The 27,829-nt window shown below is 52.1% G+C and overlaps 1 protein-coding gene and 1 long non-coding RNA gene across 10 annotated transcripts in view; one reads left to right on the top strand and one right to left on the bottom strand.

Moving 5' to 3' along the window:
* LOC309645382 overlaps positions 1-27,829 on the bottom strand; it is a 180,343-nt gene that overhangs the window by 23,012 nt on the left and 129,502 nt on the right. The window lies entirely within an intron of this gene.
* Positions 1-27,829, top strand: part of DLGAP4 (DLG associated protein 4) — a 136,756-nt gene that overhangs the window by 57,111 nt on the left and 51,816 nt on the right. For 2 of the 9 annotated variants that reach the window (XM_082430117.1, XM_082430113.1), the window contains exons 4-7: positions 1,541-1,655; positions 4,279-4,329; positions 6,496-6,561; positions 7,391-7,631. In XM_082430117.1, the coding sequence (XP_082286243.1) occupies positions 1,541-1,655; positions 4,279-4,329; positions 6,496-6,561; positions 7,391-7,631 (473 nt within the window). The other 7 variants (XM_082430119.1, XM_082430118.1, XM_082430121.1 and 4 more) reach the window with 5 other exon arrangements.

The following is a 27,829-nucleotide window of genomic DNA, read 5'->3' as shown; positions in this document are numbered from 1 at the left end:
TCAGAAACAGACAAAGGACTTGGAAGAGTTAAAGCAAACAAGCTTAGTCCTAGTTCTTCTACTCCTGGGGGCAAGAGCCAAAGCTTCACTGGAGGAGGTAGCCTGGGAGGACTGCAGCAGAGGGAATAGAGCAGGGCAGGTGACAGTAGACTGAGGCAGGGAGTCTCATTGGCTGGGACAGAGGCAGGGAATGGCCTCCAGGTGGGAATTCAGGACACCACCAGCCATTCCTAGGTCTCACCCTCTCTGAGCCTCAGTTTCCCTAGCTTTAAGTGAAGGGGGCTGAGCTAGATGATCTCTAAGACCCCTTCTACTCCTGAGATCCTGCAATTCCTTGAATGACCTGTGGGCATGGAGGTGGGAGAGGTGGGCAGGACCAGGGCACAGGCCTTGAATGAGAGGGAATTGGTAATAGTAGTACAGGCATACCTCAGACCACCGCAATAAAGTGGATATGGCAATAAAGTGAGTCACACGAAATTTTTTTGTTTTCCAGTGCATGTAAAAGTTATGTTTACACTATAGTCTAAGTGTGCAATAACATGATGTCTTTTAAAAAGTACATACCTTAATTTTAAAATGCTTTATTGCTGAAAAATGCTAACCATCACCTGACAACTCAGGGTTGCCACAAACCTTCAATTTGTTAAAAAGAAAAGAAGAGAAAAGAAAAACAAAAAAAAAGAATATCTGCAGAAGGCAGTAAAGTGAAGTGCAATAAAAGGAGTATTCCTGTAGTAACAGTAACGGGGGCCATCTGTTAGCACTTGCTGCGCTCTGGGCTCTATGCCTGCCCCAGTGCCCTTTAATCTGCATCACTGAAACCTCCTTACAGCCCCAGCAGGCAGGCACAATGACATCCCCCACTTTATAGGTGAGGAAACTGAGACTTAAGGGGTGATGACTTGCCCAGGGTCACCCAGTGAGGAAGCTGGATTCCAATCCAAGTTTGTCTATGTCAAGGCCCTGAGCTGTTGGCAGCTTGGACCTTATTTCCAGAGCGGGGGAGTTGGGGAGGGGGAGGCCCAGAGTCAGGTAGATGTGAGAAAGATTGAAGAGCCAGGGCTATGGGGAGAAGTGGTGAGTCTTCAGGGGCCTGGTGGAGGCTACCTGGACATTGTGTCAAAACTGATGACCTTTGGGCAGCCCTGGCCGGAGGTCAAGGCTGTGGGCCTTGACCCATCTCCTCTGTCCAGCCCCTGGAATTGCCCCAGGCCTGCAGAGGAGGGGGCTGTAGAATTGAGCTGGTGTGGCCCACCCCTGGTTTGAAACAGTCAAGAGCAAGCTTGTGCTGCCACCTCGCGGTTGCAGTGGACATAACAGGTGAGGGCCACCTGCACCCTCCAGACTCACAAGGCCTCCAAAAGCTGGGAGCAGCTCTCCCCTTGCTCATCACCCCCCATACTACCCGGGATGGCAGTGACTTCCATTTTACCCTCTGCCACTGGATAACCTTGGCCCGTTTTTCCCCCTCTGGGCCTCAGTTTCCCATGCTGAACAAAGGGTGGGCTGAGCCCCATCTGCTCCCCATCCCCACCAGGAGTCTGGACCGCCTGGATTCAGTGGACATGCTGCTGCCCTCCAAGTGTCCTAGCTGGGAGGAGGACTACAACGCCGTCAGCGACAGCCTCAACGACTCCAGTTGCATCAGCCAGGTGAGGGTGGCAGGCAGCCAGAAGGTCAGTGGGCTTGGGAGAGCCCCAACTCCCACCCAGCAAAAGGACAGACGTCCAGGTCCAGCCTCTGTTGAGTGGTCCCTGAATGTCTGCCCTGTGCTTCTGTTCGGTCTTTGTGCCTGAAGCTGCCTGTGTGTGTCTCTTCCCCACTGACTGTCCTGTGGCTGGAGAGCAGTCACAGGGCCTCACATTGATGGCCTAAGCTGTGGGCCCAGAGGAAGGGGCCGTACCACTGCCTTAGACCCAGGAGCCCCGAGGATAGGGGACTGGAGACCTGGGTTTGAGTCCCAGTCTTGTCACTGACAGTATGAACCCAGGACAAAGCACTCCCTCCCTGATCCTCAGTTTCCTGATTTACCACCAGAGGGTGATAATTCCTATTTCAAAGGGTTGTGAGGAATCAATGAGATAACAAACATAATGTGCTCAGCAAAGGGTGGCTCCCTTGATGGTTAGCGTTGTCATCTTGCTGTGTGACTTCGGGCAAGTTGCTTCTCCACTCTGGACCTCCATGTCCCACCTGATCAGTGGATAGTTGGACTTCCAGGGTCCAGCCAGCTCTGCCACTAACAGTGGTAAACATGCTGTGCTATACTATTAATTCTCTCAACCATCGGCTAGCTCCTTGATCCCTCACAGCCACCCCCAGAGGGGGCCTTATCATCCATATCCCCATTTCATAGATGAGGAAACTGAGGCCCAGATAGGTGGGGTCACAACAGCTAGGAAGAGGCAAAGCTGGGCAGAGATCTAGGGCTGTCAGACCCAGACCTGGACCTCAGCCTCTACCGTGTTGTGCACAGTACTTTACAGTTTGCAAAGGGACGACCAGTCAAGGCTTGAGGGCTCCCCCCATGGTGTGGATGGGGAGACGAGGCCCAGAGAGGGCAGACATCTGCCAGTAGTAGCACAGTGAGGCAGTGGAGGCAGCCAGGTGCAGACCCAGCCACCTCTCTGGGCAGGAACAGGCCCCAGGTCCCACGGTGTGCAGCCCCACGGCCTAGGCTAGCGGACTGCTTAAAACTTTCGGATCCCAGCTCCTCACCACCCCATATTCCTGGCCCGGCCAAGCCCGCCCCAGCCCCCATCCTCAGCACTGTCATTCCCACGCTCCAAGGAGACTGACATCAGATGTGGGGAGAGGGAGAGCCCCCCACCCCCGGCCAGGGGACCCTCCGCCCCACCATCCTCATCCAGGCGCCACCAAGTCTCACCTGCACCGTTGTCCTGGCCTCTGTGCCTGCCACCCCCAATCTATTCTCAGCGGCCAGAGGGAGCTTGTAAAAGACAGAAGTCAAATCACGTCACCTGCTCCGAAGCCTCCCACGGCTCCCGCCTCACCCTAGTGAAAGCCAGACCTGTGAAGCCCGGCCTCCCTCTCAGATGTGATCCCCGACTTGCTCTGTCACTCCCTCTGCTCCAGCCATTCTGGCCTCCTTTTGCTCCTCACACACCCCATTCCTGCCCCAGGCCCCCTGCATTCGCTCATCCCTCTCCCAGGAGCATCTTCTCTCAGATCTTTGCACAGCTGGTTCTTCTCCGTGTCCCAGGTCTTGGCTCAAATGTCACCTCAGAGGGACCTGCCCTATCACTTGCCTCAGGGGGTCCCCGGGGCCCTGTTTCCTTACTCTGCTTAATTTTCTTGACAGCACTTCTCACTATCTGGAATTATACTTGTTAGTTGATGTCTGTCTCACTCTTAAGACTGGGAGTTCCCTACAGACGGGGACCTTGCTGTCTTGTCCCCACGGAGTCCCCAGCACATGGCACAGGGCACGTAGGTTTGCTGAATGGACGGCGTCCCTCCTTGTCTCTCCCATCCTGCCTGTTCTCTCATCCCTCAGTCTCCCTGTCGGTCTGTGTCTGTCTCCCTCTGTTTCTCTGATTCTCTGATTCTCTCCAGAGTGTCTCATTTCCATGTTTCTCTCTGGGTCTGTCTGTCTCTCTCACACCCACCGTCTCCATCCCCTGCCTGACCCTGGCACCTGGAACAATTTTGTCCTTTGGCTACACGAAAAGGTACACAGAATCAGCCAGGCTGGGGACCCCAGCAGGTCTCTCCCACAACCCCCTGCCCAGCTCCAGCTCTCCCCTAGCCCAGGGTCCTCTGAACCCCCAAACCCTCATCCCATGAAGCTTGAGTGACCTGAGCCACATATGTCGCCCCAAAGTCAGAGATGTCCATTTCTGTCTGTGCCTCTGAGGCCTCAACTCCTGCCAGAAGAAGCCCCGCTCCCACCAGGCACTGGACTGTGTAAGCCCTGACCAGGGAAGAGAAGTCTCTGGGCTCTGTCCCTAATCTGTACATCCTGGGGGCTGCCTGCCCAGGTGAGAGACAGCAGACAGGACATCCATGGTCCCAGAAGCCAACCCAGGAGAAAGACTTATAAACAGCAGATTACAAGTCTTCAACAACACCCAGCCCCAGAAGGAGTGAGCCTCCCATCCCTGGAGGAAGCCAAGACCTCCCAGCAGCTGCACCTCAGCCAGTCTGGGGAGGTTAGACCAGCCAGCCACAAGTTCTCTTGCAGCCGGGCCTGAATACCCCACCCTAGCCCCCAGCCTCGGTCTCCCCATAACCCTCCCCGTCTCTTTCCTGCAGATTTTTGGACAGGCCTCCCTGATCCCCCAGTTGTTTGGCCACGAGCAGCAGGTCAGTATGTTTGCCATTCTCTCGTCCCCCAATCCCAGAGGCCAGGGCTGGGTCTCAGGCACCTCAGTGGTCCTGGCCCCTGAGCCGGGCAGGTGCAAGCAGAGCCAGCACCAGGAAAGCCCCCTCCAGTGAAGATGGTGTCAGGGATCACGTTGGTGCCTGGACCTTCCACTCTTTGGCCCTATCGCTTCACTTCTCTGTGCCTCAGTTTCCTCTTCTCAGAAATGGAAAAGAATGGGCTAGGATCTATGGATGGGGCAAGAATAACCCCAGGATATTGGCATAACATTGTAAATCAACTATACTTGAATTAAAAAAAATGTTTTTTTAAATAGTAACCCCAAGATAAAGGAAGGTGTATCCTGAGAGCTTCTAGCTCCCTCCTTCCTCTCATCCCCCAAAGCCTGGGAAAGGCCTGGGGAGACTGTTCCATTTGGACAGATCAGGGGCTGGGGGCATTGGCCTTCACATCCCAGCCCCAGATCCCCTGACTTATCTCCTTTCTTGGGTTCCAACAAGACCTTTCAGGATGTTAGGGTTCCGAAATGAATGCAGAGACTTTTCAAGCTTACCAAAGGTGGTGAAGACGACGCCAGTGCTGGCACTGTCCGCCTGTCCTAAGGGTGCCCCATCCCACGCACACCCATCCTGCCCCTGGAGGTGGTCCTCTCCTCCCTCCCAGGCCTCAGCCCCAAGGCCAGATAGAGAGTCAGGGAAGGTGCTCTGGGCCCAAGTCCTCATCGTGGCCAGGAGTGGCAAGGGACTGATCCAAGGCCACACGGCCTACAGGGCAGAACTGTGACTGGCCCCTCATCTCCTCATTCCAGCCACGAATGCCTCATGTGCCTCCCACCTTCATATCATAATTCTTCTTGAGCACATTGTTGCAGAGGGTCTTTGGGGAGCCCACAGTGGGCCAGGTGACCTCTTCCTTCCTTCAACAGCCTCATGATAAGGGTGTGATGTGTTCACATATAAAACCCCCAGGGCAGTTCCCTGCACATAGTACGTCCTCAGTGATATACATACCAACAGCACTAACCAGCTGGCCTCTCCCTGGGAGCTTGGGAGCATCTTAACCGACACTGACAAATCTTTGCCCTCGCCCCACAAAGTTGCCTGTAATAACAGGTACAGGTTATCAGGTGCTTAGTTTTCCCAACTCTATTCGAAGCATGTGATTATGAATGATCTCATTTCATCTTGACCACAATCCTGTGAAATCTGGTCTCTAATTAGCCCCCATTTTATAGATGGGGAAACTGAGGCACAGAGCAGTTAAGTGACTTGCCCATATTCCTCTTGTGAGAAAATGATGGAGCCGGGAATGAAACTCTGGCAGTCTAGCTCCAGAGGTGGGCCATGACCGTGCAATCCCTAATCAAGACCTTATCACCCTTGGCAATCACAGGGGCCTCTCAGTATACCTCAGGTTGCAGCTTTGGAGGATAAACACCTATCTCTTTAATACTCTCTCCAAGTGAATTTTGGGTGTGTCACATGGCCTACATTTTAATTTATCAGTGCTGTCTGATAGAATTTTCTGTGATGATTGGAAGTGTTCTATAATCCATGCTGTCCAATAAGGTAACATGAGCAAGTGAAATGTGGCTAGTGTGACTAAGGAACTGAATTTTGTTTATTTTAATTAATTTAAACCTAAATAGCCACGCATGGTTAGTTGCTACCACATTGAACAGAGCAAACTTAGACCTTTCCAAACATATACTCCAAACTGGGTGATGATCAGGAATTCCCTGGCAGTCCAGTGGTCAGGACTCCGCGCTCTCACTGCCGAGGGCCCGGGTTCAATCCCTGGTCGGGGAACTGAGATACCGCAAGCCGCTCGGTGCAGCCAGAAAAAAAAAAAAAAATTGGGTGATGATCCGTCCAGTCGTTTTACCTGCTGCAGTGCCAGACGAGTCCACAGGCATTCTATTCCATTTAGATAGGGAAACACTGATTCAGAGGATAGTGCTGGCCTGCCTGAGGTCACACAGCCAGGTCCTGGGCACAGTGGCCCCATATCCAGCTTCATCTTTTCCTCCACATGGTGCTCAGTCAACTTTTGCCCCCTCCCGTGTAGCCCAGGTGTCTTCCCAGACCCCCACCCAGTGTCCATCTTTAGCCAGCTGACTCCTCAGCTTATATTCTGTGATTCCCCAGGTACCAAGATGGCCTGAGACATGGGTCAGACAGACCCTTCCAGAACCCTTGGAGAGTGTATGTATGGTGAGCCCCCCTCTATGCTCACACCCCCAGCTGCAGATTTGTAGGATCTTGTCTCTAGAGGGACACTTAGAAACCATCCAGATGAGGTTGAACTAGATGTGAGCTGGCAAATAGCATGTATACCTCCATTCTCCATACTGCCCATGGCAGATGTGACTAATCAATCCTCACTGCCACTACCCTCATTCCAGTATTATTTTCTCTCACCAGACTATTGCATCAGCTTCATCTCTGGCCTCTGCCTCCATTCCAGACCCTATATCCAACATCCATTCTGTACACCAGGGCTAGATTAATCTTCCTTAAATATACATTTGGAGTATTGATTCTGCTACTTCCTCACTGGGTACAACTGGCAAGTATCTTCCCCTCAGTAGCCCTCAGTTTCTTTGCTTATAAAAATGAAGGAATTGGACCATAAGATGGTAATTATCTAGCACACCTACTGCCACCTCCCCATTCCAACATTCAGGGCAGACGTTACTGATTATAGCCTTCCTTCTGGCTGAATTCAGATATGACCTCAAAATCTATTAATTAATCAGTCTGGACACACAAGATATAACCTAGCTAACATCCTAGAAAGTATGTTTAATAGTTTCTCCTCCATTGTAGAGATGGGAAAATTGAGGCCCAAAGAGGTGAGAGAGTCTGTATATTTCTTAAGGGCTCCATCTGCCCATCCCGTGTCCTGAGTGAGACGGGAGCAGGAGGGTGGGCCGAGCTGAGGCCCCACAGACTCCAGCTCTGCAGCTGAGCCAACCGCCAAGCACCCCATCCCTCCACAGTGGGCACAGCCGGCCCCTGATGCCTGCTTTTGCCCTGACAGGTACGGGAGGCAGATCTGAGCGACCAGTATGAGGCAGCCTGCGAGTCGGCCTGCAGTGAAGCAGAGTCGACCACGGCGGAGGCTCTAGACTTGCCGCTGCCCAGCTACTTCCGCTCCCGCAGCCACAGCTACCTGCGCGCCATCCAGGCGGGCTGCTCGCAGGAGGAGGACAGTGTTTCCCTGCAGTCCCTTTCCCCCCCTCCCAGCACCGGCAGCCTCAGCAATAGTCGCACGCTTCCGAGTGAGTACCGAGACGGGGGACCCCTGGGACCGTTCCTGGTGGACCAGAGGTGGGGAGGAATCCATGCTTGGTGAGCCAGGATTGGAGGGATGGCTAGCAAAAGCAGGAGGCCTTGGGGCCGAACTTCCCACCGACTGGTGAACTGGAGCTCAAATGGCAGCAGCCGGGGCGGGGGGGGGGGCGGGGGCGGGGGGTGCTGTCACAGAGGCAGATGTCAACACTGGGGGTGGGGTGAGGGGGTCGTGAGGGCTGGAGATTGTGAGATACTTGGTTGCCCCTGGCTCTCTAGACCCTGGCTCTTACTGAAGCCCTACTTACCTGTTTGGATTAGTTCAGGTAGGCAAACCTGTGGGGAGGGTGGGCCCCTGCAGGGAAGAGGATGGGATCTGCATTGAGCCTTCTCAAAGGGGTGGGTTTGCAGGTTTCTCTCATATTCACAGTCAGAGACAACCTATCCTTCCTGATACTTGTTCTAAGTTCTCTGACAATAACCCAGGCACGATCAGAGAAAACGGGGACCCTGTGTCCCAGAGCAAGCCATGACCATCAAGACCCAGGAAGATCATAGCACAATTTCTGGCTTAGTAGAGAGAACTTTGATCTCACTCTGACTAGAGAGTTTTCCTCCCTGAGCCTCAGTTTCCCCAGGTATAAACTGAGGCATAAGCCAGACCCCAGAGAGCTCTCGGGGGAGATGAAATAAGGCTGTGCCTGGAGAGGTTTAGGTGGGCCCTTGCACATGGTAGGAGCTGACAAGTGTAGCTCTTATTACTGGTTCTCAGACTTGACTCTGAGCCTCCTGACAATCAAAGGCATTGGGGTTGGATTATTGTAGGAAAAGACACATGTTTCAAGCGCTCAGTTGGTGTTTGATATAAATAAATGAGCCTGAATCTTATGCATATTCTATACACAAGAAACCAGCTTATTGACTGAATGAACTGCAAAGGCAGGGGGCAGAGCAAGAAATCACTTTGTTTCACTATTGCCTTTCAAATCGTGGCTGATATCTGGGCAGATCCCCGAGCTTTTCCAGTCATTTTTAGACCTTAAGGAACAGTCTCATTTTCAGGTATTGAGAGTCTGGTCTCATTTCAAAACATCAGTCTCATCTACTTCAGACCTCATGCACCTGCAGCTAGGGCCTGACTGGGCTCAGAAGCCCACAGTGGGGAGCTGGGCGTGGTGGTCAGTGTCTTCTCTGTTCCTTGTTCATCAGTGGCAATTTCTGGTTCCTCCAGTGGGAGGGGAAGGTCGCTAGTGCAGATGTTGTCTGGCATCAGGAGTATCTGTGTGACAGATGCCACTTGCTAGCTCTTTCTCTTAGGTGGTGCTTTCAGAGTTTCTCCTATCCTGCAGGGCCCTTGTGGTGTCTTCTTTCCTAGCATGGGCAATCCCCCTCCAGGCCACTGCTGCTTATTCTGCCTCAGTTTCTCCAACCAGTGGTCCCCCTCCTCCATACTCAGCCTCTTTTTGCCAGGGGACCTGGCCCTGCTAGGCAGGCATCTTGGGCAGACTCCTCTGATGACAACTCCAGCCCTACTGTCTCCCTCAGCTCCCACTTAACCCATGTGAAAATGAGGCCTGTGCCTTGCAGAACTCTGAAAGTATAGGCTGGTCTGCTACAGCCTTCCTTCTAGACCTGCTGTCACAGCTAGGCCTGCCAGCCTCTCCACGTTAGAAATCTCCAAAGCAGGTGTCGGGGTCCAGTTTCTTTGGCCTCCAAATCCAGGGTATCCCTGCCAGGCTCTCCCAGGCACTCTGTTACAGTCCTATAGGAGTCTCAGGTAAAGGATCAGATTCCCCACATCATCAGGCCCAAGGAAAGTTCTCTAAGCAGGAGGTGGGCCTGGGGAATCAGATAGCATGTCAACAATTTTCTTCAAATAAACCTTCACTCACCAATCTCCCCCAACCCCAGTCACTCATGAATGGACTGAAGATGGGTGATGGGCTACATGTCCCAGAGCTGTCTGGGTCCCTGTATTGGTCAGCTATTGCTACAATAGTGCTGCAAAGCAAACAACTACAAAATCAGTGTAATACAACAAGTAACATTTATTTCTTGCTCCCAAGTTTGTGGGTCAGCTGGAATGGCTCTGCTCCACATGTTTCTCACTCTCTTCCTGGGACCAAAGGGTCCTCCTGGGAGCAGTGGCTTTAGCAGGGCATGTTCTTCTCATGTTGACGGCAGAAGCACAGAGAGCAAGCCTAACTACACAGGCACATTTCAAGGTCCCTGCTTGCATAATATCTGCTAAAATCCTATTAGTTAGAGGAAGTCATAGCTCAAAAACAAGGGGTGGAGAACTATCCTCCCACTGTGTGGACAGAGGAAGGGGTGAAGAACCAGGGTCAGTAATTCAATTTACTGTGGCCCACTTTCTTGGCCACATTTATTTGTGTCCCTCTCACAGAAAATACCCTTATCCCAAAGATCCTGAAAAGTCTCATCCAATCATAACATCAGGATCTCATGGTACACCTGAAACTAATATAATATTGTAAATCAACTCTCCTTGAGTAATAAATAAATACATAAATACATGCATACATACATACATAAATTTTTTAAAAAGGAAAAAACATCTCATGATCTGTGTCAGATCTGGATGTGGCTCCTCTTGATCAAGCAGCCTAAAATCTAAAATTAAAAAAGAAAAAGATATCTACCTCCCACCTCCCAACCCCACCCCCAACACACCCAGCATACATTGGTAAAATAGGGGCAGGATAACTGCAGTCTACACTCCTGTTCAGAAAGAGGGAGAAGGGGTTCAGAGACTTACTGATCCATGGCCATTCTGAAGTCCTTCTGGGCAGATGTTGGGCAAACACTCTGGGAAAGGGAATGTCTCTTGACTAGGCCCAAGCTCTATGCCCTGGGGTTGATTCCGTAAGCCATGGTTTTCCGTAGCTCTTGGCTCTGCTCTCTGAAAGCCCTTCCTTTTCCATTAGCCTTGTTGGCCATGTCTAAAGAAAGCATTGGAGAATAGGCCTTTGGGCAGCCAAAGAGCCTTCTCTGTCTGCTTCCTGCCTGAAGAAAGTTAGGGACCCAGATGTCTTTTTACATCTTGAGTGGTCTCAGTCCTTTGAGCCTAAGCTGATCATAGTTTTGGCCACACACCTCCCTCAAACACTTTATGGGTTTTCTATGTATTTGATTCCACTTAACACCATGTACCAAAAAGCACACCCACAATTATTTTTGAGTCATGTCAGCCTCTCTCAACTCAATTATGATGACTTTGGGTGCATCAGGCTTCTGTGGGGCCATGCTCTTAAGCTTTCTAGAAGCTCTTTTGAGCAGCTGAGAGCATCTACTGAATGGTACCTTATTATTTTAGAGTATTAATAAAAGATGTTGTAACCACATCCTCGATTTGATCTGGCCCACATGCTGTATCTTAAGGCCATGACCTTGGTCTGATCTTTGTCCCCAGGCTGTATATTAATTTGAAACTGATTTACTGGCTGGAGAAGCTGGAGTTGACTGATCTCTTGTCCAACTCAGCAAGTTCTGGGCTCTCTGTATTCCCTCTAAACACTCCCTGTGACACTCCCTGTTTCTTTTATGAATTCCTCTTTCTTCTAAGTCCTTACCAAATTCAGCCCAAAGGAGCCAGCTCTTGCTTTCAACATTTTACCTGGAAACTCTCTTGCCCAAATCCATTGGTTCTCTTCAAGTTACTGTAGATTGACAGTTTTACCAAGCATTTTGTCTCTGCAGAGTATGGGTAACCTTTTTTCAAGCCTCCTCTAACAGTTTGCTCACTGCTCACCACTTGGTCCCAGAGCCAATTCTACATATTTTTGTTTTTGTTGCTTATACACCCCACTCTTGGTACCAATTTCTGTATCTATCAACTATTATCACAATAATGCCATGTAACAAACAAGCACATCTAATTTCAGAGGCACACAATAATGCGCATTTGTTCTCATTCATGAGTTTTTTGGTTGGCTGGTTCTGCTCTGCGTGTCCTATATTCTCCTCCTGGAACCAAAGCGCACTCCTGGAATCAGTGCCCTAGCCAAGGCATGTACTTCTCATGGTGGTGGCAGAAGTATAAGAGGGCAAATCCCACGGTACAAGCTCATTTCAAGTCTCTGTGTCACACCTATGAACATCTGGTTGGTCAAAGCAAGTCACATGAGCCCAAAGCCAAGGTCCAGGGAAATACACTCAACCTTTTGCGGGAGAAACTGCAGTTACATTGCAAAGGGCATGAACACAGGGGAGGGTTGAGAATTGAGGCCAAAAATTCAATCACGGCCCCTTCAGCACATCCCATATGAATAATCCAGCATTTCTGGCTTTAAATGTAGGGATGTGGGGCTCCAATTATTCTCAGTTTGGGGGCTTAAGCCCAAACCAAGATACTCAAGAAAGTACTGGTAGCAACATCTGACACCTACCCAGACATGTGTGCACATATATACCTACTTATGGATATATATAAGGTTCTTAGACCTCTCTCTCTGAAAACATATAAAAACACATGCACACTGATATTCTCACATGCACATACACCTAATCTCTATATACAGTTGCACATCCTCTCACATATGTGTGTGTCTCCTTCAAGGCTCATGCCACCTCTACACCTGTAAGGAGATCATGCCCCTAACAGATTGGAGCCACCAAAAAAATCCCCCCTACCCCGTGTTTCCCCACTCAGCCCTCCCTCCAGGTCTCCATAGTGACCACTACATACTTGCTCCTCTCTCCTCCAACCCCTGATCCCCTCATGCTCGGCAGGTAAACTCACCTGCCTTGCAGGGAAAACCAAAGCCACCAGATTTTTCAGACCTGTGCCCAGAGCTGCAGTTGGTCCCTACAGTAGCTTAGTGCTGGGTTAAGAAAGACACTTAACTGTCATCTATTGGAAAATTATCATGATGCACAATTTTTATTAGAATAAGGTCCTTTACTGCCATCTGCCGCAGATGTGTCATAATAAATATATAATTCGATTATGTCTGTGTTGTGAACAGCACCCCCCTTATACGTGGCACCCTTCATCAGTGTAAAACTTGCACCACCATCCATGGCATTCTGGCCCGTAACCACCTCCCTCCTCACAGACACACCCCACCACCCACAGGTACACCCTCCCTCAGACACTGTCTCCCTGCAGGGGTCACCCCTACTCAGAAGGCTGCCCCCTGTCCTCAGCATATGTCTCCAAGAAGTGAGCAGTCTGGGGCCTGTCCCCCACCTAGGGCTGTTCTGAGCCCCCAGTCGCTGAGGGGCATGAAAGCTCTTTGTCACCCTCACATGGGCACATATGCTCTCAGGCCATATGCCGGCAGGTGGGTGGATGGGGAGGCCACTTACTGAGATGGTGAGAGCCTGGGAGGGGCGGGCCCCTCCGGAGTGGCCCTGGGCAGGGCATGGAGCTGCCCACCACCCCCCACCTGCTGGCTGGGGGCTGGCCAGCTTCCCAGCTGCCGGCACCCCCTCTGTTCCTCCCCTTCTCTGACCCAGATTCCACATTCCAGAAATAGCTCTGGCAGGTGACTGGCAGGCAGGGTCGGCCCCAGCCGGGATGGTGGGGGAAACAGAAGCTTCGCTACATACACATGCCCCTCCCCAGCCAAAGGACCTACCTGGGAGGGCCCACGGGTGTGCCATTACCCCCTCAGTCTGCCCCATCCTGCCCCCTCTCTCTCCACTTCTGAGAAAGAAAAGAAAGAACAGAGAACACGCTCCGTGCCACTCCTCCCTTCTCTGACGCTGCCCATCCCCCATTAGCGCTCATTCTCCTCTTCTCCCTCCCTTCCTCCATCCCTTTCTTCCAGCTTCCCCTCCCCTCCATCATCTTCGCCTTCTGTCTGCCTGTCTCCCTCAGCCCTATTTCTCCCCACCAGCCTTTCTCCCTTTCTTTCTTCTCAATTTCTGGCCCTTCTCCCTCCCCAGCCTCCCTTTCTGTGTCTCTCCCACTCCCTCTGAATCACAAGGGAGGCTGTGACAACACCTAGGAGCGGTGGCTGCTGGGTGGTACCTGCCACCTACCCCTGCCCCGCACCTACCGCATTCCCCGCACCTGCACATGGGTACACGTGTGTACACGTGCACATGTGCACACACGTGGAGTCACTCTCTGACAGTGCTTGGGATAGGTTCCTGGACTGGGAAACACCCTTGCTCCTTGCTCAGGGGCCCTGAGTTCTAGTTTCAGCTGTGCTGTGTCACTCTGGGTGGGTCCTGACCCCTCCCTGTGCCTCAAGTTCTCCATCTATGTTGTGAGGCTTGGGTTTGGGGACCCACAAACACCTCCTATCTGAGTCACAGAATGCTCTGTCCTCCCTTCTTTGTCCCCTCTCCCCTCCCTCAGAACTCTCCCAGTTTCTTCTCTGATTTACTCTCTCCTCCATAGACACAGGAAGGGAGGCTGACAAAATTCCAGTAAGGAGCCAACCTTCCAGGCAGCCTTGTCCCCCAAGCCCTCTCCCAGGCCTAACCCTAACAGTCTCCCGTTATTACACTACAGGCTCCTATCAGGTTGGACACTCCAGTCCCCAGAATATCAGGGCTGAGAGGAACCTGAAAGACCATCATGTCCAGAGATGCAAATAGACTTCAACTTACATGTCATCTCTGATCCCTGGAGCTCAGGACTGAGATTGGGTTAAGCAGAGAAATGTGCCACCATTGATTAGTGATGGCTGCTTTGTCCAGGAATGTTGCATTTATCTGACATTCCTTGTTTAGCCCAGTTAACCACACACACACACACACACGCACATACACGTTTACAGATTTTTTTTAAAATTAATTAATTAATTTATTTATTTTTGGCTGTGTTGGGTCTTCGTTTCTGTGCAAGGGCTTTCTCTAGTTGTGGCAAGCGGGGGCCACTCTTCATCGTGGTGCGCGGGCCTCCCACTATCGCGGCCTCTCCTGTTGCGGAGCACAGGCTCCAGGCGCGCAGGCTCAGTAGTTGTGGCTCACGGGCCCAGTTGCTCCGTGGCATGGGGGATCTTCCCAGACCAGGGCTCGAACCCGTGTCCCCTGCATTGGCAGGCGGACTCTCAACCACTGCACCACCGGGGAAGCCCGTTTACAGATATTTTACAAAGAAACTGTAGCCTAGAGGAGGTGAGTGTCAAGTCAGGGTCACCCAGTTAGAAGGTCAAGGAGCTGTTTCCCACCTCGGTCTGCCTGACTTGAGTTCCCCATTATCCTGTGTTGGGGGGCCATCCGAGGTCCTGGTAAAGAGATGCAGTGTGGTCACAGGAGTTTCAGGGAGAATTATCTGGCCACATGGGCAGGATGGATTGGAAGCTGTGCAGTGGTCCAGGCAAGGCACAGTGAGGCCTGGGCAGGGGCCATAGAGTCAGAGAGTAACGGGAGGGTCCAGGAGGCCTTCCTAGAGTGAGTGATGAGGAGCCAGAATTCCCACCTCCCGAAATAGGCACCTCTCCACAGAGGGCACTGGGCAGAAGGTGGGCTTCCTCCCACAGTCCCACCCAGCCTTGGACCAGGAAGTTCCTGGTTAACTGAGTCACTCTCCTAAGTCCCATTTTTAGACAGATCCATTGAGCCTTCTGGGGGAAATAGTGATTGGGCTTAAAGACTGGTGGGCAGGCTGGGAACCACAGCTTTGAGATTCTTTTTTTTTTTTAACAAAATTTTTTTTTATTTTTGTGGATTATTTTTTATTTTTTTATTTTTGGCTGCGTTGGGTCTTCGTTGCTGCACACAGGCTTTCTCTAGTTGCGGCGAGTGGGGGTTACTCTTCGTTGTGGTGCACAGGCTTCTCATTGCAGTGGCTTCTCTTGTTGTGGAGCACAGGCTATAGGCACGCAGGCTTCAGTAGTTATGGCGCACGGGCTTAGTTGCTCCGCGTGTGGGATCTTCCCGGACCAGGGATCGAACCCATGTCTCCTGCATTGTCAAGCGGATTCTTAACCACTGCGCCACCAGGGAAGTCCCAGCTTTGAGATTCTTGAACAAGAATAATTCCTTACTCCCTCAGGGGTAGAGAGGTCAGGCCAAAGGAGGAGAGACTAAAAGGCTTAAGTTGAACCTCGGAGGCCCTGAGGCCATGGTTAAGGGCAAGAGCCTTGCAATGAGGCAGCCCTTTCATTGAATAGATGCTTACTGATCACCTCAATGGGCCAGGCTCTGCTCTAGGCACCAGGGACACATCAGTGAACAAAAGGGAAAACTCTGCCTTCATAGAGACTACATACTTTTGGGGGGGGGGCAGATAGGGGGAGGCAGACACAACAATAAGCATAAATAACTCAAATAAGTATATGGTTTATTGGCAAGTAGTGTAGGGCAAGGAGTACTGGGAGTGCCGGCAGCAGGAGGAGAGGGGTATTGCAGCATAAACAGGGTACCAGGATAGAACTCATTGAGACAGATGTTTGAGAAAGCACTTGAAGGAAGTGAGGGAAGGAGTAGTGCTGGGGAGGTACTCCAGGCAGGGAGAAGAGTGGTACAAAGGCCCTGAGGCAGGAGGGTGCCTAGTGCATTGAAGGAGGAGCAGGACTGGTGTGGTTGGGACGGAGCAAGATAGAGTCAGGCATGTGCTTTGGGGCTTCCTGAATTTTCCTAAGTAATCAATCTAAAGATAAAGACTAAGTGAATGGTATAGGTGTAGCATAGTGACTGTGAGAAGGGCAAAGTAAGCTAATATTTTCTAAGTGTTTAGTACAGTGCCTGGCATCAAAAAACGCTCAATAGCCCTCAGTTGCTTTTGTTACTATTATACCTTTATGCAAGACAGTGGTATTGGAAAGACTGTATCATCTTCTTGACTAAGATGCTTTTTTTAAAAAATTAATTTATTTACTTATATTTTTGGTTGCATTGGGTCTTCGTTGCCGCGCGTGGGCTAGAGAAACCAGTTGTGGGGAGCGGGGGCTACTCTTTGTTGCGGTGTGCGGGCTTCTCATTGTGGTGGCTTCTCTTGTTGTGAAGCACGGGCTCTAGGAGCATGGGCTTCAGTAGATGTGGCACGCGGGCTCAGTAGTTGTTGCACATGGGCGTAGTTGCTCGAACCGGGGATTGAACCCGTGTCCCCTGCATTGGCAGGCAGATCGTTAACCACTGTGCCACCGGGGAAGTCCCTTGAGTAAGATTCTTTTCTCCACTTTACATTTGGAAAAGAGATGCACAGAGACGGGAAGGGACTTGCCTAGGTCACCCAGCAAGGCAGGTGGGGGAGCAGAAGCTGGATCTGCAGGTAGGTGCGGATGAGGGATGAGACCCCAAGGACCAGGACTGTGAGTAGGGGGACTCGCAGGGGAGAAGTGGGGAACTGGGAAGGCCATGAGCCGGCAAGGGAGTGACTTATGAATTTAGGCAGCTCCTACTGCACTTGGCTCTCCAAGCCATCCTGGATGTGATGGTTTTTACTGGAGGAAACGAAGGCTTAGGAGGTTGAATGAGTATCTTGTCCAAGGTCACACAGCCCTCCGGAGGCTGAGCAGGGATTCTAACCCAACCTGGAGGACCTCAGATGAGCACAGCAAAGCGAGGATGGAGTAGAGGGGACAACTAGAAACACTTAGGACGTACAGTCGATAGCACCTGGGGGGCTAATTTGACCACACAGAGATGAGAAGACCACCTCAGACTGCTTGCTCTGAGCCTCAGTTTCCCCCGGGAACAGCGAGGTGTCGCCACGATAAACTAGTGCAGAGTCTCCTGGCCCCTCTCTCGTCAGGGAGCATGCGTCTGGTTCCAGCTGGAACCGGTTTGGTGGGGGCGGCTGGAGGGGCGGAGTCCCCCGTGCTTAGGCATGCGCGTGCTGACGTGGGCGCGCGCTCCCTCTCGGGGTCGGGCGGCCTGGGCGTGGGCTGGACTGAGCGCCCTGCGCGCTTGCGCACCCGCCCCTCCGCGCGCGCGGTACGGCCACGTGCCGAGAGGGCTGGGCGCGCCCCCGCCCGTCTCGGGAGTCCCGAGCGACGCGCGCGCGCGTGACGCGGGGGGCGGGGCGGGGCGGGGCCGGCGCGGGGCTTTAACCCAGAGGCCCCGCCTCTCGGGCGTACAAAACCGGAGCCTCGGGCCGGGCCGCGTGAGGGAGGAGGGTGAGTGCCCGCCGCTGGCCGCAGCTGCCGCCAGCCCGTCCGTCACTTCGTCGGTCTGTCCGGTCCACGTCGTCGTCGCCGCCTCCTCAGCCCGGACGCCTGGGGCCCGCCCAGCGCCGCCCGGAGCAGCCGCGGCCCCGCGAGGAGACGGGCGCCGCCCCCGCCCGGCCCTGCCCTGCCCTGCCCCCGCCCTCCTCCCCTTCTGTCCGTCCGTCCGTCCCCCCGCCCGCTCGCGCTTCCGTCCTTCTGTCCGGCCACCAGCCCTCGGGCCCGTAGCCCCGCTCCGCCTGCTTTGTCTCTCCCTGGCTCGCTGTCTCTTTGTCTCTGCCCTCGCGCTGCCTCCCAGCCCCTCCCTCGCTCCCCGATCTCGGGTCCCCCTCAAGGCGCTCGTCTCATCCCTCAGAGCCTCCCCCCTCTGAGCGCCCCTCATCTTTGGGGGTCTTTTTTTCAGAACACCTTCCACACTCCCCCAAGGCTCTCCTCTGAGCTTCCCGCACATCCCTTGAGGGTCCTCCCTTCCATCTGTCCCCCCAAATCCCGGGGGTCTTGCCTCCTCTTAGCCCTCATTTCTTCAGGGTTTTCCCTCTTTTGGTGTCCCCCGTATACGCTGATACCTTCTAGATCCCTTGGGGTCTCTCCTTGGGACCCCCAAATCTCCCCAGCTCCCAGACTTCAGCGCCCCTCCCTGCCTTCCCTTGGTTTGTCCGCTGTCGCTGTCTCTCCTTGTTCTCTCTCGGGCCTCCGCGCTCCTCATTCCTGTGGGTCGGGGCCCCCTGCTTTGCTCTCCCTGCCTCTCTCTGCCCCCGCATCTGTCTTGCTGGTGTCACCACTCTTGCGCTGCAGACCCCCTTTTAAGGCTACTCCTTTGCCAGGGCTCTTGCCGCGCCCCCTTGCTTTCTCTGCCCCGGTCCCCTGTCTCCCCTTCTCTCTGCTCCTGTGTCTCTCCCTCTCCCCTTTTCTGTCTTTGCCGGTCTCTGGGTCTCTGACCCCCATCCGGCCCTCATGGCTTTGTGTCTGGAGCTCTTGAAGCAATGTGAGTGGTGGGGTGTCCGGGTCTGGCTGGAGTCCGCCCGCAGGCTGGCCGCGGCCGAGGCTCCATGGGGTTGGCGCTGGGGCGAGGGCTGGCGCTGGGGCAGGAGGCTCTGGGGCCTCCCCACAAAGGGGGCAAGGAGGGAGGGGCCAGACTGTCTGGCAGAGGTGGGAGTGGGGAGCCTTCCTGCTCTGAGGCTTCTGCTTTAGTTGCTTGTGTGTGTGGACGGTGCCACGGGCTGGGCATCCCTGCCCGCTTGGCCCTGCATGGCCTGGCATTTTGTGATTGCTTGTGGGCAGGCCTGGGCTATTTTGGAGCCAGCAGGATGTGATATCACTTGGGCGTTTATTTAGACGCGATTGGGGGTGGGGACTGAGTTCTTGCCAACTTGAGTAATCAAATTTTGCAGGGGGGGGTGCGGCCTCCTAGGCAGCTGGGCTGTGTGGTGTGTGGCCAGAACTTTGCAAGAACCAGGGTCTGTGCTGCCTTGGTCTTGCTGAGACTGTCAATCAGGGTGAGGGGAGAGAGGGGTTGTTCTTAACCTGACCACCCTTGAGGATTAGGTTTGGTGGTCTAAGACCTCTGCGGCCAGCCTCAAGCTGTGTGACCTTGAATGAGACCTTCAACCTTTCCAAGTCTCAGTTTCTCCATCTGTAAAAAGGGAATAATTATGCCAGCCTCACAGGGTTGTCATGACAATCAAATGAAACATCTGTAAAGACACTTCGGGAACTGTCAGCCTGTCTTTAAACTGAGCCCCACAGAGGGAAAGCAGCTTGCCCGGGGCACACAGGCTAGTTCATGGCAGAGTTGGGACAGGGATCCAGGCCTGGGACTCCCCAGCCCAGAGTTCTTTACCCCCCCTCCCACTCCATTGCCACCTGGTTGTTCAGAAATGCACCTGCCCTTCCAATAGGGCAGGGGACAGGCTGCCCCTTTTTATGCCCCCATTCCTGGTTGCTCTTTGCCAGATAGTAAAGATAGGTGGGTGTGCCCAGCTGGATGTCTGTGCTGGAGACAGTTGGATTTTCCATGTTCCATCCCATTGTTGTTTAAGGGTGGGCCCTGCTTGGCCAGTGGCACTTAGGAATAAAGTCTGTCAGTTTGTGGCTGTGAGCCCCACCTGCTTTTCCAGCTTCCCATAGAGTGGGGGAACAAAGGCCCCAGCTGAGAGATGCTCCACAGACAGCTGGGGTCTGCTGTCAAGGAGCCTCAGATGTCCCAGAACTTTGGAGCAGGAGATAAGATCAGCTATTGTAGCCCCCTCGTCTTACAGACGGGGTCTAGAGAGACCAGGGACCCACAGAGGATTTCAGCCAGGACTCCTGTGTCCTCTGCCATAGCACTGCCTCTGAGGAGGTCGCTGTCTGGCTGGTGTCACCTGCCCACTGGTGTATAATGACAATTTCCAACATCCGTTGACCTTTTACTGTGGGCCCTGAGCTTGACACGCTACACAGACTACTTGCAGCGGGGAGGAGAAAGGGCTTGGTCTCTGGCCTGAAAGTGGAGGGAATCAGGGTTGTGGTCCCCACATCTCACCTCTCAGGGAGGCTGCTTTCGCCTGGGCTTCAGCTTCCTTATCTGTAAAGTGGGAATGATAATCTTTGTCCTAAGGCTGATTCTGAAATCATGGAATCCCTAAAGAAATTCTGTGAGGCAGAATGCCAAGGTTCTATTCTCGGCCCTGATGCTAAGATGCTGTGTGGCTTCAGACAAGTGTCTTCCTCTGTCTGTATTTTTCCTTCGAAAAAGTGAGGAAGCTGGTTGTTGTGCTCTCTTAGGTGCTTCCAGCCCTGACATTTGAGGATTTTAAGGTAACTGAAACGCCACCTATTTGCACCTACATCTCATCTTACCTGTTAAAAGTGTGCTTGATCACAAAATAAGAGGCAGAATGTGTTGAGTGCTGCCAGATGTGTGCTGATAATGTGCTGTGGGGTTTCATCGGAGAGAGATCTTGTCTGGGCAAAGGGATCAAAAAGGCTTCCGGAAGGAGGCAGTGCTTGAGCTGGGCCCCTATACCAGACATGTTCTGCCTCTTATACAAACTGTTCCAGAGAAAGAGTGCGGGTTTTCGGGCGGCAGACACCTGGTCTTAGTTGGTCTGCATCACTCGCTGCCTGTGTAATCTTGGGCTAGTTACTTTCTTTGAGCTTCAGTTTCCTCCTCTGCACGCAAGGTAATCATATTTACACTGCAGGGTTGTGGTGAGGATTAAGTGAGATTCTACATTAAAAAATACCTAGTACACAGTAGGCGTTTAATAAATGTGAACTTTCACCTCCAGATAATATCTGGATTCCTTTTTGCTTTGTGGGAACAAGACAGAGGCCCAGCCTCTCCCTCTACCCACAGTGGCTGGGGTTCAGGTAGCAAGGAAAGCACCTCCTGGCTGTTCTAATATGTAACCGCAGTGATCCTCTAACCTCTCGCTTGCTGTGTGGGACATTGTGTAATCTGCCAGGCTCTTTCCTTTCCATTGTTCCTCACAACAGTCCTGGGAGGAAGTCAGAAGCCAGTGGAGTTCTCCCTGTTTCACTGGTGAATGAAGAAGAGGGGCCCAGGGAGGGCTTGCTTGACTTGTCTCCCCCCTGCAACCCACAGCGTTGCTCCAAATTTATTGCTGCTGCCCGGTAGCCTATCGCTCGGGCTGCCTTCTCTGGATCTGGCGTCTGTTCTGCAAGGAGGGTTTGTTTGGCATTTCCCCAGCCTCTGAGCTCATCTCAGATTTAAATGGGACTAGCTTGAGGTTGGGTGGGGACTGAGTCACCACCTTCCCTGGCTTTCTCGTCCTGAGCAGCAGCCAGACACACCCAGGGGGCTACTGCCGTAGACCTGCTGGTTGTAGACCCTGCACACAGCAGGCTCTCCTCCCAGAAGCTCGGGTGGCTCAGGAATGTCTCTCTCTGGGCTCTCAGGGGAAGGCGGCAGTGGTGGCTCCATATGTATTTCTTCACCTCAGGGATCTGAAAGCACAAGCCACACTGAGCTGTTGTTGCCTGGCCTCTCCTGCTCCAAGCCTTTATTTGTGCTGTGCCCTCCCCCGTGGTGCTGTCTCTTCCCTTTGAGGCCCACATTGTCAAATGCCACCTCTTCCAGGAAGTCTCTGATTGCTGCCTCTGGAGTCAGACTATGAATTCGGTCCCAGGTCCATACTTGCTGAAAGTGTGACCTTGGAGATCACTTTACCTCTCTGTGCCTCAGTTTCCTCATACATAAAAATTAGGCTCCTCATCTTTACAAAGTTCAGGTTCCTGAGCTCTATCCCCAAAGATTGTCATTTGGCAGGTCTGGGGGCAGGAATCAGCTTTTTAAACCAGCCCTCTGGAGGAGTCTGATGCTGAAAGCCTGTGGGCCGCACTCTGGGTAAAGCTGAACTGAGAGTTTCTCGGGTTGGTGTCACAGTTTGGCTTGTCCCTACTGTGTGACCTTGGATTGATTGACTTTCTGCGCCTCAGTTTTCTTCCGTGTCAGACTGGGATGGAAATGCCTTCCTCACAGGTTGCTCTGAGGATGCAAACTCGTGTCGTAAAGGCCCCTCAAGAAATGGGAACCTGTCGGCTACACTGCCATTCACAGGGTGTCGGGGACTGTGCTAAGCACTTTCTGGCATTATCCCACTGCATTATTGCAACAATCCTGTGATACAGGTCCCAATATTATCCCCATTTTCCAGGTGAGGAGACCGGCCCCTCATCATGGTCTTTGTTTCAGGCAGGATTGGTTGTTTCCAGAAGCAGATTACCCTTCCCCTGCTCAGTCCCGGCAGCAGACACTGTCAGACCTGGCCAGGGTGAGGGCTGTGGAATTGAACATCTGGGCAGGAATGCAATCCAGTCGTCAGCAGGAATTTAATGAGGTTATCGAGGTGTGCGGTGTGAGTGCCTCTCAGGTTCCCAGGTTTCCCAGTCCTGGCTGTGGCTAGCCGCCTCGCCTCCCTCAGCCTGTGTTGGAATCAGCTGGTTCCTCACCCACCCACTCTTGGGAACCAGAGCTACCTTAAAGACAAATGAAATCCATATTCTAGAGCTAAAAGATTATTGTTTCTTGTCTCACTCTAAGAAGTGTGCTAAGGGAGGAAAAGGGACAGGAATGTGCCTCGGATCCCAGAACGAGACCATGTCAGGGCCAGGTGAGAGCCATAGCACTGTCTCCCCACCCAGGTCTCCCTCATTTCTCTGTCCCTGGCCTGGGTCACCCTGGGGAGAGCTGCTGCATGGAGGTCTGGTTTGGCCGGTGAATAGGACAAAAGCAAGAAAAGTGGTCCCAAGTGGTTGGAGCTGGACTTGGCTCAGCCTGGAGCTGAATTGGGCTTGGAAAACACTTTCTGACCAGGGGCCTGCCCTCCCAGCCCTGGGCCAGGCTCCGAGAGGATGGGAGAGACCAGACAGACAGGGCCTCTGCCCCTGGGAACTTAGGATCTGACAAGGGAGACAAGGCCTACAATTATGGGAGACTGTGTGACAGTCTGTAATTAAGCATCTGCTGAAGGAAAGCATCGTCTGAGAAGGAAGAAGTGAGCATGAGCCAGAGGAAACAAGAGCCCTCGTGAAGGGGGCTGGATTCGCAGAGACCGACATTGGGGCTGACGTTCCTGGGAATGGTTTCTGCAGAGGCACAGGTGTGGGGGCTAGACAGGGTAAGTGCGTATTATGGAAACAGTGAGTAGACTAGTTTTGCTGATGCATCAGGGCTCTGGGAGGCGCCAGGAGATTGTAGGCAGCATTGAACATGAGCTGAAGAGCAGAGGCTTTGGAGAGCCATGGAAGGTTTTAGAGCCGGGATGGCACAGCTGGAGGATTTTTTCAAGATGAGTCAGTCAGGCTGGGTGAATTGGAATGAATGAAAGTGACAACAGGGAGGAGCTTTGCAGGCAACTCGGAGAAGGGAGAGGGCAGGGTTCGGGTGGAGCCCGTGCGAGTGGGAAGGGCCAGTTGGGGTAGCAGAGGATGTTGTGTTCCCTGAGGAGAGCCTGACCGGGGGGCCTGATGGGCCAGCGGGAAAGATGTTGGGTGTTGCTACTTGGAGCAGGAAGTAACAGTCTGAGCACGTTGCTCGCACACCTGCTCTATGCCAGGCTCTGTGCCAGGGCCTCCACAGATGCTCTCATGAAATCCTTACAGCAAGCTCAAGGCAGGCGGACTTACCATCCCCATTTTACAGATAAGGAACATGTGGCTCAGACCCAAAGCTGACTGCAAATGCTGGCTCTTCCCACAGTTCAGCTCTGCTTCTTGGAAAGGAACCTCCTACTGTTAGGATCCCAGGAATCTGAGCCTTCTTGCCCCTTGAATTGGGGGCACCTAATACATCCGCTAAAGGCCAGAACCCCCTACTTTCTAAAGACCTGGAAGATTGGGGTTGGGTACCAGCTCAGAATTTCTTCAAGGTGGGGGAGTCAGGGAATTGAGGGGCCTTCACATCAGCAGTTTTACTCGCCAGGCTGTGAGCAGCCTCCAGAGCTGGGCCTCGTGTGTGTCTGTTGCAACAGTGGGCATGTCCATGACGGGGCCCACTGGGATTCTCAGCCAGCCCCCACCGGAGAGGGTGGGCCCTGGCCCAGCCACAGAGGCAGGGAGGGACTTGTCCGAGGTGCTCGCGGCACAGGAGAGCCAGGTGATGAAGGTGATGAAGCCTATTTCCCAGGCTGCAGCCAGGGATGGCCACTGGGCAGAGGGAAGGGGAAGGGGACTGGTGCTTAAGAGCGGCTAGCAGGGGAGGCAGCAATGGTTGGCGGCGGTGTGCAGCTAGGAAACTGGTGGCCAGTCATTCTCCGTGTGCCGCCCCGAGCAGGGCCTTGTCCTGGGGTCGTGAGGCCACATGGCAGGCACAGCCTCTGTGTTCCGCTCACCCCACTCCTCCCTTGTCTCCAATAAACACCCCCAGGATCCTTCTGCCAGTCTTTTTTGGCAAATTCATACCAAAATCAGGACAAAGGTTTTGATGGGGATTTTTGTGCTCCTTTGTAACAGACACAGCCTGAGAAATGTTCGGATATTGGAACAGTGAACTAGACTGACCTGTGCTGTCCCTTTCAATTGTAGTTATTCACTTGATTAATACGTTACCATTTACCAGGTGCTTTCTTGTAAATGTGATCATTCTCATATGTATTCATGCTTTTCATTTCGTTTTTAGCACATTGTTTCTGGATCCTTAATGTTTGTGTAGCCTGTTTTTTAATTTCAAAGCACTTACATCGACTTTATCTCGGTAGGTTCTTATACAACCCTAAGAGGTCATTGCTATTCTTGTCATCGTCATTTTCCAGAAAGTGACTTGCCCACGGTCACTCTGGGCTTCACTGGCTGAGCTGTTGTTCACTTATTCAACAAATATTTATTAAGTGCCTGCTGTGTGCCAGGCGATGAGCTGGCCCTGAGGATACAGTGGCAAGCGGAGCCGTCTTAGAGACTTAGCTTCTGACCTCCCGGAGTCCACAGAATCATCAGGGTCTAGCCAGGATCCACCCTAGCGCTCCTGACACCACCACCCCCGGGCTCTTTCCACTGCAGACCCCTGGAGTTTGGGCCTGAGGCTTAGATCTAGACTGTTGTAGCCTGTGAGCCTTCAGCCTGGAGCATCATGGTAAAGCAAGCCAAGGCAACAAGTCTCTGCAAACTGAACTTCAGAAGTGACAGAAGAGGTCTTCGGTAATGACTTAATTATTAACGAGAAGGTGAGGAAGGGCATCTCTACAGAAGGCCATCTGCTCCTCCCCAGGGGGGAGGAAGTCGCCCAAGGGCTGCTGTACCTAAGATCCTGGCCTGAATTTTCTGCAGCCTCCAAATATTTGATTACAGTCTGCACAGGTGTGGAGCCCTGTGGGCATGTGCTAAGCTGGGGACCCTCCTTGCCTCCTTTAATATTAAATGAGATGAAATAAAGGCATATCTTAGGTTATCAGTCTGGAAAGGACTCTCCCAGCCCCCTCAATTCCCATGAGTGGGAACCAAGTATTGGGGGGGACAGGATCCCATATTGAGAGAGACATTATTCTTCCCCTTCCCCTGTCTTACCAGCCTGACTTAATTTCCCCAGTCCTTCCTGTAGGAACCCTCTCCTCTCAGCTGTACCTACTGAGCATTCAAAGCCCTCCTGAAATCCTTCTTATGCCGTAAGGCCAGGTTTTCCTGAGTCTTCCCTGCTACTTTCTGCCCTACCCAGAGGCCTGTGGTGTCCAGGCTGCCTCCATCTACTGTCAGAGGCTGACCACCTGTTCTGCAAGGCTAGACCAGCAGCCCTTGAGGAGACTTCAAAATCCAGATGTCTGGGCCCTGCCCCCAGGGACCCCAGGGAGTCCAATGCCTGAGACCTAGAGGGAAGTTTCTTTGGGTACATTTTGCTGGAGTTATTTTTTTATGTGCAAAAATTATGCTTTTATTGAGAAAGCAATACATGTATGTGGTTAAACATTTCAAACTTTGTAGGGAAAAAAAGGGTCCAGTGAAAAATTAGTCTCTCTCCCACCTAGGCTCCTAGATAATGACTGTGAACAGTCTTGATGTTTCCTTCCAGAAATACTCTGCATACACAGGCAGCTGTGTCAGTACATCCCTTTTTATTACCTACTGCCTGCTGTTCTGTACCTTGTCTTTTTCACACAAGGCTGTCTCTGTTGTCGGTATTCCCTATGGGCACACGCATGGCTGTGTGGCAGTCCATTGACGGATGGACCACCCATTGTTTGTCCAGTCCTCTGCTCAGGGATATTTAGGTCGTTCCCAGCCTTGCTGCTACGAGCAGCGCTGCAGCCAGCACCCTTCCCCACCTGGCTGTATACATGTGGGCAAGCATCACTGTGGGAGCCATTCCTTCCTGCAAGTGAAATTGCTCTTTTGAAGAATCTGTGCACCTAAAAGTTTGTTACCTTCTTTTGCATTCTGAAAATCTATATATATATTTTTAACATCTTTATTGGAGTATAATTGCTTTACAATGGTGTGTTAGTTTCTGCTTTATAACAAAGTCAATCAGCTATACATATACATATATCCCCATATCTCTTCCCTCTTGCATCTCCCTCCCTCCCACCCTCCTTACCCCACCCCTCTAGGTGGTCACAAAGCACGGAGCTGATCTCCCTGTGCTATGCAGCTGCTTCCCACTATCTAGCTATTTTACATTTGGTAGTGTATATGTGTCCACGCCACTCTCTCACTTCGTCCCAGCTTACCCTTTCCCCTCCCTGTGTCCTCAAGTCCATTCTCTACGTCTGCATCTTTATTCCTGTCCTGCCCCTAGGTTCTGAAGAACCTTTTTTTTTTTTTTTTTTTTAGTTTCCATATATATGTGTTAGCATACGGTATTTGTTTTTCTCTTTCTGACTTCACTCTGTATGACAGACTTTAGATCCATCCACCTCACTACAAATAACTCAATTTCGTTTCTTTTTATGGCTGAGTAATATTCCATTGTATATATGTGCCACATCTTCTTTATCCATTCACCTGTCAATGGACACTTAGGTTGCTTCCATGTCCTGGCTATTGTAAATAGAGCTGCAGTGAACATTGTGGTACATGACTCTTTTTGAATTATGGTTTTCTCAGGGTATATGCCCAGTAGTGGGATTGCTGGGTCGTATGGTAGTTGTATTTTTAGTTTTTTAAGGAACCTCCATACTGTTCTCCATAGTGGCTGTATCAGTTTACATTCCCACCAACAGTGCAAGAGGGTTCCCTTTTCTCCACACCCTCTCCAGCATTTATTGTTTGTAGATTTTTTGATGATGGCCATTCTGACTGGTGTGAGGTGATACCTCATTGTAGTTTTGATTTGCATTTCTCTAATGATTAGTGACATTGAGCATCCTTTCATGTGTTTCTTGGCAATCTGTATATCTTCTTTGGAGAAATGTCTATTTAGGTCTTCTGCCCATTTTTGGATTGGGTTGTTCTTTTGATATTGAGCTGCATGAGCTGCTTGTAAATTTTGGAGATTAATCCTTTGTCAGTTGCTTCATTTGCAAATATTTTCTCCCATTCTGAGGGCTGTCGTTTTGTCTTGTTTGTGGTTTCCTTTGCTGTGCAAAAGCTTTTATGTTTCATTAGGTCCCATTTGTTTATTTTTGTTTTTATTTCCATTTCTCTAGGAGGTGGGTCAAAAAGGATCT

Source organism: Balaenoptera physalus (genome assembly GCF_965194825.1).
Source record: "Balaenoptera physalus genome assembly, chromosome: 16".
Lineage (NCBI taxonomy): Eukaryota > Metazoa > Chordata > Mammalia > Artiodactyla > Balaenopteridae > Balaenoptera > Balaenoptera physalus.
This window is presented reverse-complemented; position numbering and strand designations above follow the sequence as displayed.